Below are 12543 nucleotides of genomic sequence, written 5' to 3'. Positions count from 1 at the left end.
TGAGATGTTGATCTTGTCAAATGAGCTATCCCAAGGGGTCCACATCAATGCATTTGGTTTAAAAGTTTTAAAATACGCAACAACATAGAAGGGTAAAATGATCACCCTGCCCTCTTGAACTCACTTCATGGACGTTCTCATCAACCCTCGCACTGACCCAAAGGGCACACGACTTTGTAACCTACTTTTTCCGTTATCTTTTTTTTTTTTTTTTGGTTTTTTTTGTTAGATTTTGATGACTAGATTCTTCACCACAAAAAAAAATGACTAGATTCCATTAAAAAAACAACATCAATAAAATGCAAGGAGCGTGGAAAGCATGGGGTGTAAGATATCTCATCTTAGCTGCTCCTCACATTTAATTTTTATTTTTCCTTTATAAAGAAACAATTTATTTATTTTGATAGACAATTTATTGAAACAGTCCATGTACATCAATCGCAATTCTTTTTCACATAATTTGTCGGTGCATTGCACCATCTTGAAACACGTGGACACTGATTCCCATCCAAGGGAGGAAGACGACATGAAAATGAGAGTGAAATTCCCAATTTCCGGTCCACAAAAAAAACCATTGGAAAAAGACATCTCACAACGTTGAGAGTATTTTCTAGAATGTGTTAACCATCACATATATTATAGAGTGCCGATTAAACTGTGTCCGCTAGATTTACGTCATTGAAATGACCATTTTGACATTCCTTAATTACATTTATACCCTCCTCAAGTTTTATATGGACATCCATTGCCCAGTTGGCAATCTCTGGTAATTTTTGGTAATTTATGTGGCGAATGAGACGGTGCAGGAAAGAAAATAAAATCCTGGTGAACAACAGGCAACAGACATTTGGACATCTCCAATGGTGACTCGATTCATTGCCTCACTGGGTTTTGGGTTTGGATTATAAAAGACGCTCTAAAATCTGAATTGTAGAGAGAGAGAGAATTCACCAATCACCGCAGACCCACTTTGTATTATCGTCTACTTCGTCTCCCCTAACAATCTCCGTTGAGCATCTCTGCACTCTCCTATCCTATCTACCATTCATCACATGGCGATCTCTCTGCAATTCTGCCGTTTCTCAATTCGTACGGACAAATTCCCGGAAAACGGGGCCGTTTCCCAAGGTTTCAGATATCGGAAACCGTTCTCCGTCCGTTGCAGTGGTGAGTCTTCGGCTCCGGCGGCGGGAGCAGCCATGGAGTCGGATTTCGATGCGAAGGTATTCCGAAAGAACCTGACGAGGAGCAAGAATTACAACCGCAAGGGTTTTGGCCACAAAGAAGAAACCCTCGAGCTCATGAACCGGGAGTATACCAGTAAGTATATGTACTCAAGTGTTTAGGTTACTTTTCCAACTCAGTGAATTCGTTGTGGACATGCTAACTGCTCTTTCGTGTTGAAACTTGAAATGAAACTCCTCTCTCTTCTTTCTCTACTTCTTCTCTTGCTACTTTGTTTGTTGCTCGGAATCAACCGGAAGTTGAACTGGGCTTGAGAAATTTTTGGAAATTCACCGAGTATGAATTGGTCGATTGATTTCTATGCCTAGTTTCTTTCCTGTTAGATAGGAATAAAGAATGTAATCATGTGCTAGATGAAGTGAATTCATGATTTGTTCTTAGAGAACCAAGAGTTTTGACATTTTTTTTTTCATGTTTGATGGAATTGTGGCTTCTAATTTGCCTTACCTGTTGAAAAATTTCAGGTGATGTGATAAAGAAGCTAAAGGAGAATGGCAATGAATACACATGGGGTAATGTTACTGTCAAACTCGCTGAATCATATGGGTTTTGCTGGGGTGTCGAAAGGGCTGTCCAGATTGCTTATGAAGCTAGAAAGCAATTCCCCGATGAGAAGATCTGGATTACTAATGAGATTATTCACAACCCAACTGTTAATAAGGTTGGTTCAACTCTGTTCATGATTTGTAACTAATTGGATTCCCGGTTCACGTTTTGTTGGATATCTTCCACTTACATATTTCTGAACGGCATACCTTGAAATACTGAGGAGCAGGGATATTAAAATTTTCTACTTCATTGATTTATTTCTACTGATATTATGTTAAGACTTTTGGGAAGTTGATGCAGACAAAGGTCCGAACTGGGCCATTTGAGAAAAACAATATTGGAGGTAGGATATAGTAAATATGGCACAATCAGGGTGCTACCAGATTGGTTTGCATTTACAAGAACCCCATGCTTGATTACAGAGTGGGCAGCAGTGGCCACCGTAAACTGGATAACTTAACAGAATTCTTTCATTCTGTATTACTTATAATAGTTTTAAATTGTGAATATATTTCTTTTTATCTTTGTGTCGATATATATAGAAAACATAAGCGGTATTGCTACAGTATAGGTTTTGTCTCTCTGTAAAGGTGATATGTGATTTCAGACCTGATTCTCCGCAGAGGCTTAAACATGAAACTTCCATTTTCATACTCCAGTACTGGTACCAACTCTTCTGTAGGGGTAGGATTAGGAAAGTGATCCCAAACTTTTTACAAGAGTTGTTCAGTGCAAATAGAAAATGTGCAATTCCCATATATCCTGATTGGCCATGACTGTTAAGGGCTCAAATTTGGTTTCTTAGGTTTTAATTGTTGAGTTTTGTATAATATTTAAGTCAGGGGTTCTATAGGGTTCCCAGAGAAGTGGGCTAGAAAATTAGGATTTTCAAGAGCCTCAAATGAAATGTGGCTTCTAGGCCTAATGGCCTGTGTCATGTGACTGAATTAGGGTTGGACAGACTAATTTAAGATTTTAACTAGTGTATCTATGGTATTGGATGATTCTTGCTCAGTTAAACGGCTTTTTAGGAATTCTTACATTCTGTTAGGGTTTGTAGGGCTTCTAATGAGACAGCTTAACTTTAGAAACTATGGTTGATTTGCTTGGAAAAATTTTGGACGGTTTTCTTGCTGGTCAATTAGTTGAGGTAGTAGCTGGTTACGCAGATCATAAGAGAAAAACAGTAAGAACATAACCTAGGAAACAACCATCACAGTATCACACAGTGATTCCACACTGTGAAATGAGATCAATTGAGCATTTGAGCTGCAATCAATTGCATTCACCCATGAAAATTATAGGAGGCATCCCTTCTGAACAAAACCTTGCCTGGTCTTGATCTAACTCCTCGTATTGTGACTGGGAGAAACAACGAGAATTACTCCTGTTACAAATCAATCAAAGTATGCTGGTTGTCCTGTTAAAAACTAAAGAAGTTATCCCCATAAATAATTCAATTTAGTCACCAGAGCATATAGACCAAAATATGACTATTTAGGTGGGGGAATTAGTTTAAATGTCTCTGGAATCAATGCCTATATCCTTCTTTTATCCAACCTTCTTATAGTATATTACCTTTAGCAGTTATTTAAAATAGAGAAAGATGAATAGAAACACACGTGGTGGGCTGACAAGTCAAAACTCTCCTTCATTACTTTATCTCTGGGTTGTTTTCCACCTTAAGTTCTTGGATTTATCAAACCTAACCTAACTGATTAGTAGGATGGATGGGCTAAAGTTAATAATTGGGAGGTGTCCAGTACAATGTTAGCTGAGCAATAGAAAAATAATGCAGAGGTTCATGGATGCAGCAGAAGATTCAGATGTATGACCTATGTTGGATACATCATCAACCAGTGAAACATGCCTGACAATCGCTGAGACTGTATGTAAAGATTGGTTTGCTTGCAGTGTTTCAATGTTAAAACTGATATTACATTCAGTCCCGTTTCATCTTTTTATGTTTTCATTTGAATCATTTATTTTGTCCTGGCGCCAAATCAAGTAATTTATGGATAGGATAGATGTGTTTGCATAGTGTTCCTGTTTGATGACCATGAAAATGGTGGAAGGAAGAATGCATGAAAATGCTCACATCACTTTGCTTTAGGGTTTTTTCTTTCTTGGAATGGCTTATTCGTCTTTTCATGACTCTTAATGAAAGCTTAACATTTTTCTTACTGTAGCGGTTAGAGGAAATGCAAGTCCAGGATATCCCACTTGAGGATGGGAAGAAGCAGTTTGATGTTGTTGATAAAGGTGATGTTGTGATTTTACCTGCTTTTGGAGCTGCTGTGGATGAGATGATGGTTTTGAGTGATAAAAATGTGCAAATAGTTGACACAACTTGCCCATGGGTGTCTAAGGTATTCTTTTAAGAATTACCTGAGACCTTCAATTTCTTGGAATTTCATTAAATCTTTATGCTCTACATTCCTTCTATGTTTTCATGTTTAAATTTTATGTATAAGGTCTGGAATACTGTTGAGAAGCATAAGAAGGGTGAGTACACCTCAATCATTCATGGTAAATATTCACATGAGGAGACTGTTGCAACTGCATCGTTTGCGGGAAAATATGTTATCGTGAAGAACATGGCAGAGGTATAATCATATTTGTTGCCCTAATTTTTATGCTTACCCTGGCCTAATTATCTAGATAGTTAGATGTTTATTTTTGCTATCCAAGATTTTAACTATCTGATAATATCAATGAGAACAGGCAATGTATGTATGTGATTACATCCTCGGGGGTCAACTTGATGGGTCTAGCTCAACAAAAGAGGAGTTTTTGGAGGTATATCAGTTGTTGATTATTCTGCTCAAGTTATCTACTATCTTGGAACTTACGGTTTAAGCTAATTATAATATCTTTGCAGAAATTCAAATTTGCAGTTTCCAAGGGGTTTGATCCAGAGACTGATCTTGTAAAAGTAGGCATTGCAAACCAAACAACGATGCTCAAAGGAGAAACAGAAGAAATTGGTCAGTGTGCTTAATCTGCAGCATTCTTTAAAAGTAAATTATTACTTGTGATATTTAGGTTCTAAATTTGTTTGATTTCCTAGGAAAATTGGCTGAGAAGACTATGATGCGGAAGTATGGAGTTGAAAATGTCAATGAGCACTTTATAAGCTTCAATACAATTTGTGATGCTACTCAGGTACTTGTCTCCCCCAGTGCTCTAGCTATGGCCATTTTATTTTTTCATGGCAAGGACTCCATTTTGATGTAGTTAGATTTGACAGAAGCCATTTCATTGTATTCATGGTGATGCCTTTATTGCATAGTTGTCAATGTGACTGGGCGACCCAAGCATTGGAGGGGGCGCCTAGGCGCCCGTCTAGGTGTGCAGTATGACTATATGTAATATAGCAATGATAATTTTTTATAATTATGCTTATGTGTAACATAGAAGCCATATCAATGCAATATGATATAATTACCCTAGTAATGACCTAATATGAGAAAATCAACATAGAATTATTATATAATTTACGCATATTCATTGAAAAACAAAGCAATAAACATAAATCAATGTAAATTCGTGAAGTGCCAACAAGGCTTGTTGTCACCTTGGACCCAAGAAAGAGTTTGGACACCTAGGCAGTGCCTTGACAACTATGGTTTATTGGGTCATAGTTGAAGGTCGCAACTTAAAATGTATATCGATTCAAGTCCAATCTGTTCATGCTTCTGTGTGATTTCATTCTGATAGATGAGGTTTATAATACTGTAAGAAAATTTGGCATGCCATGTGGAAAGTGAAAACAATTGTGTGTCAAGTCTTGTCTTGAAGACGCCATAATGCAGTAATAATCTCGAACCAGTGAAGTCCAGTGGGAGATCAGCTTGTGTCAGGATCACAGGTATAGGGACAGAACCCGAATTGAGAGAAAACCAGATGAGTCTATTTAAACAACTCAGATATGCATGAAATTCTGATTGAATGGTATATTTGTCAAGGAGAACAAGTTGGTAAAATCTTATGTTAATCTAATGGTCAGATTTGATGACATGGGGTAGTCTCAAAAATAGCAAGTTGCCAAAATAAAAGTCCAGATTTAATAACTAATAGAAATTAGCAAGTAGGAACCAAGAAATAGTAAGTCAAACTCAAAAAGACAAGTACTTTCAGAAATTAGAAACTTGCAGAAATAGCAATAGAATGTAAATTGTAGAACTGAAACAGGCTCAAGGATTGATGGGCAGGGTCGACTACTATTAAACCAACACTAGAAATCTGATGTGAAAACTTGATTGATTGAAGAAGAAAAAGAAAAGGAATGATATGAACTAGGCTTCCCACCTTGAATTTGACTAGCATCTCACTAGTCCAACTTGGCATTCCACTAAGGGCTTTACTGCATCTCACAGCAATGGAGCTCTTAATCCCATAGAACTAACATGCAAAAGCTATGTTTGAATCTCAAAATCGTGGGGGATGTGTGTAGCCCTTCTCTTTATTTATTGAACTAAGAAATAACAGACTTAAGAAACTCTCCATGCACAGGCTAAGGAAAATCTCTTTACAACTTAGCTCTTGAAAGTAGAAAGTGTATAGAAACTCTTAACAAAATAGAAACAAATACCTAATTTTGTATAGGTCTCAAATCCCTAATACGTAGGCTTATAGAATCCACCCATTACAATAGAAAACCCAAAAATACTATGCCCATGACCCATATAACCCATTGGGCACTCAAAATAAAGCCTATTGGTCCATTCTTGGTTCAGTCTGACCCTATGTTAATTAAAACATGTTTAAAAAATGAATAATACACACGTCCTGGATTTCTTTGTTTAAAATGTGTTTTGCCGTATTGAGTTGATAGATATGGCATAAAACGGGTTAGGCTCTAGTATCGTTTAAAACACTTCCGTACTGAACACTTTTTTTTTTTTGAAAAAAAAAATTTCTCATTGGAACTATGGTCGACCCAACCTTTGGCCCTGGTTTGCTGGGGAGAATTCAGATGATTTGAGGTGCATTAACATTGCTGAAATGAATTTTAAGAAAAACCAAAAGTGAGAAAAGGGTAAGCCAATGTGTATCTTGGAAACCATGAATTCAGATTACTGACTTGTGTTATTGTGAGGCTTAATCTTAGATGCTCACACCTCAAGGGTGTGAGGCTCAAGGCACGTGCTTCACACCATGAAAAGTTGGGGAAATTAAGACAAGACAATCCTATTTTTAAAATTTTGAAAACTTAAAGTTGTGCTTTATAATTTTCCCCCCTTTCTTTTGATAGATTTGCAGTGTAAAATGTGTGTGTGTGTGGGGGGGGGGGGGGGGTCAAGTTGAACTGCAAAAAATGCTTGCAGATAATTTGATTTAATACTGTTATTGACAAATTGACTTAATGGGATGTAATAAAGATGGCACTAAAGTGGGCAAGCCTTGATGTAATGGTTAAGTTGTGCTATTGCGACCTGTTGGTTGTGGGTTCAAAACTTAGAAACAAACTCTCCTGTGAAGCAGGGGGTAAGGCTGCATACCCTATAGTGGCAGGAGCCTCGTGCATTTGGACTCTTTTAATAAAGATGTGTAAACTATGATGAGTGTGAGAAGAGACTAAGCGCTATGACATTTTCAATTTGCTACATTATGAGGCTGTGGTTTTTAAAATTGATGTCTTGTTATTTCCATCAGTCATTTGTTCCTTTTCCTTATTTTATGGGAAAAATGTTCGCGTCTCCTTTCTAACTGCCATGCATTCTCTCGAGTATTTGGTCTCAGTTTACTTGTGTGCCTGTGGACTGGACAGAGAAACTTCCTTAGTCAAGGAATATGTAGGTTGGATGATCTGACCTAATTGGAAGTTTGGACTTCCATGGTGATACCCCATACCTATTGTCCCATAACTAACCTAGTTACGGTACCTAGGCACACTAGGAATTTTGGTTCCTGGAACAGTCAAAAGGACTAAAGTTCCACTTGAAATGTCTTTTTGTTGTGAAGTTCCTTGGAGTTGTGCCAAAAGGGGCCACCATTCCAACTTAAAAAGAGATGTCCTCTGTCTGTCTGTCTCTTGCTCTCCCCTCCCCACCTCCCCTCCCCCCAAACCAAGAAAAAAAAGATTAAAGCTTATTTTTTTGTATTTATTTAAATAATTTCAGGAGCGGCAAGATGCAATGTATAAGTTAGTGGATGAAGAACTTGATCTAATGTTAGTAGTTGGTGGATGGAACTCAAGCAACACTTCCCACCTACAAGAGATAGCAGAGGAACGTGGAATTCCATCTTATTGGGTTGACAGTGAGCAGAGAATAGGACCAGGAAACAAAATATCTCACAAGTTGAATGTAAGTTCTAAGGGAGATCAACATCCAAGTGCTCAGCTGTTATGAGCACCTTTAGTTATTGATTTTCAAGTTAGATTTTTACTTATTTGTTATTTGTTACAGCATGGAGAGCTGGTTGAGAAAGATAACTGGCTACCAGAGGGTCCCATCACAATAGGTGTCACATCCGGTGCTTCTACCCCAGACAAGGTAATTCTCTTAAAGAAAGTGTCTGCTCTTTGGAGTATTTAATTTTTGAGCCTAGGACTACCTGGAACTTAAATGGAGATTGCCCCCTTTCCCCTTCTGTCATTCCTCTCTAAAAGTTGGTATTTCTGTCCCTTCCATGGGCAATCTACATTTTTTCCTTTTTTGACTTTGCTTTTTCCTGAAAATGGTCAATGGTATAGGTCAGGGAAACAGGTTATACAATGTGCACTTCCTTATAGCATTTTTAATAAAGCGTAAGCTTTATGCGACTGGATATTTACGACGATTAAAAGCTAGTGAATTTGGAAAATTCGAGATTCATTCCCTGAATCATTTGGATATTCCTGGGGACTATTCCGCTCCCAGGAATGCTGAATGCTGGGGACTATTCCGCGAAAGCCATTATTTCAGTGTATTAATGATAGATTGTGAATTCAGCCTACTGTGTCAAAACCTGCTAAACTTACCTCAGAATCTAGCTATTTTCTTCCTGCCAAATGTTATTCCCTTCCTATTATGATTTTACTGAAGTTTGGGTGCGACTTATGAACTATATTTTTGAATCTTTGGTTAACCAGGTTGTTGAGGATGTTCTTATCAAGGTCTTCGACGTCAAACGTGAAGAGGCCTTACAGTTGGTGTAATCTTGAGCTGCTCGGAAACAAGTCAAGGAACAGATCATTTGATTAGTACCCCCATTGATGTATATTCGCTGAAATTATGGGGTCACTGTAGTATATATAGTGCAATAACTAAAATCTTTTATTTTCAATAAAAAAAAAATAGATGGATATCTTTTAACTTGAGTGCAATTTATAAAAGATTAAAAAAAAATTTGATCAAAAAATTGAACCAGTAATCCCATTATTTAATAACTTCCACATTAACAGTTCAAATTTAGGGTGAACCTAGATTTCCATAAGAGAGATCAAATGGCGTAATTAGTGAATTTGGCTCTCCTCCAGCTGTGCCAGGAGCTGGAGGATCCAGCCCAGCCAAAACTGGGGTGTTTGGGTCATTACACAGGTAAGTCCTACCCCGTGAAATGACCAAACCCCCTATGTTTTGGCTGGGTTGGATCCTGCAGCTCCCGCCATGGCTGGAGGAAAGCCAGGTCCCCATTATCACCTCAGTTTGCCTGTCTGTCAATTTCCTCAATTTCCTCTAATAGAGGGAGGTGGATCCCACTCGGGCAGTGTGTTTGGATAGAGGGTAGGGTGGTCATTTTCACTAATCCCCTATTAGATGGAATTGAGGAAATTGACGACAGATAAATTGAGGGAATAAAGATCCGGTCCCATGGTAAATGGGAATCTGTTCACCGTGATGTGCGGAAAGGTATTTTAGGAAAATTTTGAAACATTATAGGGTTTATGAATCCTACGAATCTAGGATAGTGTAGTTAACCTTCACCGGGTGGTGAAGAAAAATTTCTCCTTAGGGGAAAGTGACATCTAGCTCAAAACCTTAAGTTGAGAACGGAGATGTCACTTTTGTATATTAAGAAAAATAGTATAGATTCCCCTTACCAAAAAAAAAAAGTATCAGATTACTCAATGGGTTTAAATATATTAAATTAATCATCTAATCTTTTGTTTAATCAAATTACTAAAATAAAGATGTGATATATTACTAAAAATGATCGTGTCCTTTCTATAAGTGACAAGTTATATATAAGGACGATTGTTCTCTGCCTTGGAGTGCAAGTAGCACCCAGACATATGGATAGGTCATTTCAGCCATTTAGGACGGTGTGGTGGTCATTTCACCCACTCCCATGTGTCTGGGTGCATCCTGTGTCCCGGAACAAAAAATATTTGACCTATATATAAATACATTCTCTAAACTGATTTCCCACAAAATATGGCTAATTTCGAGTGGCAAATCCAGCCCAATTAGATGGTGGAATGCACTATAGGGGTTTAGAATGGATCCAAATCGTCTCCAATGAGGAATCCAACGACTGAGTTGTCTGCCACACATCCCGATGCGCACTCACCTAATGCAACCATTAGATACTTATTGGGCGCGCTTCTCATTGGAGAGGATATTCAAATCCAATTAAAATACATGAAACTTGAAAAGGTAAAATAAAATTTAAAATATAGTAGAAAGAAGGAAAACTTTGCTTATCTTGGAAAGACCAAGTTATAGTTGCAGGGCTCCCAGTAGATACTCTCTCGAAATGGATGTAGATCGACCCCAATTGTGCTTTCTGTGCACTTGTATCGAGACCAATTTCGACCCATTTTCCTCTCATGTGATTAACATATTTGGGTTGCTGGTCCTCTGGGACTGAGAACCAAATTTCTCTCCCACCCCTCTTTGGGACATTTCTGCATTTCTACTATGTTGCATTGCAAGCTTGATAAGTCCTCCTTGATTTGATTCTTCTTGATTTTTATTATAACTTGTTACTTTATTTGAAATTCTCGAAACTGTATAATTAAAGGCTTGGAAAAGCCTAATATTTATGACGAATATTGATCGTTGGTTGAAGGACCTCCAATTAACACAACCCCCCCCCCCCCCCCCCCCATTTCTTCCCTTGATGTAAGTAAGGATATTCTCTTTGTTACTTCTATTTCTCCTTTACCTGTCTTGAAATTTCTTGTTTTCCAATTCCAGAGACCTAACCTCTTCCAGCTGAAAATGCATATCTTCTCTCAGAACTTGGGCTGTGGTGAGATCACATTTCTGGTTTTCAGAAGCTGTACCAAGCCTTAAGATAGTAACTTCCTTTCATGACCTCCCCAAACCCAAAGACTGAAGATTCCTCATCACACTGGGCTCTCAAGATACCTTCCAAAGACATGTCCAAGCAATATAAATGTTTCTTACTTTATCAAAGTGATAAACCCAGCCACCTGTTTCACCAAATTTGTTACTTTCATGGCAAATTGTTTAAGAAGGGAATAGTATTGGGGTCTTAGACTACATTGGTACGTTTGTACACCAGTTTCTAATTTAAGGGTAGTCAGTCAGGCATAAACCCAGCCCAAGTTTGCATCAAAGAAAAAAATAACCCAGCCCAAGACTAACCACCAGATTGTGGTAAGCCCATATGATTGAAATGGGCTACAAAATTTGCTATATATGTAATCCATGATTGCTCTATCTATCGAATGGTTGATTGGCCACATCAGTCCTCCATGTGGCAAAAGTAAAACCCAAGTAGAGAACATTTTCCCTATAAATAATTATGTAATAAGTTATAGGAAAAATGGCTGTGGAGGAGCGTGTATAGGAGGTGAAATGACTGTCCCATCCCCGTGAAATGTGAAATGATGCCCCTGTTGATGCTTTCATGCCCACTCCCCACAGGAAACAGCTCCCCTAAGTTAAATTTTAGTTTGAATACATATCTCCAACCACTGTCCAAATAGCAAAATCTGTATCCTATATCAGATTGTTATAAGAGTCTTTCACCCTCTTCCCCCACAGGAAAAAAAAACAAAAAACATGTGTTGTACATTTAAACCATGGTTAAATTTTGTGCATGCCCAAGGATAGGATTGTAGTTGGGTTTTTCCAGCTATTATAGAAAGAGGGTTGGTTCCGCATGACATCTAATGTTGGGGGAATCTCCCACACCACACTAATGGACGCATATAGAACGATATCATCGACATTGGCCCATGCAATTAGGATAGAAGAGAGAAAAAAATAACAAAGATATGAGAGAACGATACTACACTAGCGTCATGATAAACTTTTTCTCATTATTATATGTTGGTGAAGGTTTTCAATATTCAATATTGGCGATTGAAGAAGCATCTATTCTAGCTCGAGGTCCATTCCTTTTGTTCTCTGTTTTTTCTCATCAGTAATTGTATACAACCCCCCACCCCCCTTTTTTTATTTTTTTGGATAGTTATCCTTAGAACAGTAAGAGGTGATGTTTCTGAAAATCACCTTTAAATTAAGGAGTAGGTTCACTTCTGGCTGTGGATTCAATGAAATTTACATGGGCCGGGATGGGCGCAGCCCAAAACAAAAATGTTTTTGGCTGGATTTGTGGCTGATTGTAAAGATGAGAGCTAGATGACATCGGCCCAATTTCAAGATCCATCAATTAACTCAGGTGGCCAAAGAAAAGAACAATTGGTTCCGAGTTAAATAATCCTCTACAATTCTCTAAAAGTATGCAGAGCGGCAGTTCAGGGTGGAGATATCGACACGTGGCAGTTTGGACATCCAACGGTGCCGAGCTTGAGAAAAAAGAGCAAAAAAAAAAAAATTGAAATCA

At 38.0% G+C, this 12543-nt stretch overlaps 1 protein-coding gene across 1 annotated transcript; it reads left to right on the top strand.

Moving 5' to 3' along the window:
* The first annotated feature begins 985 nt into the window (after positions 1-985).
* Positions 986-9061, top strand: LOC122661104 (4-hydroxy-3-methylbut-2-enyl diphosphate reductase, chloroplastic-like). Its single transcript, XM_043856421.1, has 10 exons — positions 986-1320; positions 1710-1906; positions 3984-4163; positions 4269-4400; positions 4519-4593; positions 4676-4781; positions 4865-4959; positions 7920-8105; positions 8208-8294; positions 8873-9061. Exons 1-10 carry the CDS (start codon positions 1053-1055, stop codon positions 8936-8938), a joined length of 1392 nt encoding a protein of 463 aa, XP_043712356.1. The 5' UTR covers positions 986-1052; the 3' UTR covers positions 8939-9061.
* Positions 9062-12543: the final 3482 nt, after the last annotated feature.

This window comes from Telopea speciosissima, chromosome 5 (assembly GCF_018873765.1).
Source record: "Telopea speciosissima isolate NSW1024214 ecotype Mountain lineage chromosome 5, Tspe_v1, whole genome shotgun sequence".
NCBI lineage: Eukaryota > Viridiplantae > Streptophyta > Magnoliopsida > Proteales > Proteaceae > Telopea > Telopea speciosissima.
Note: the sequence above shows the minus strand (reverse complement) of the source record. Positions and strands in the feature narration are given on the sequence as shown.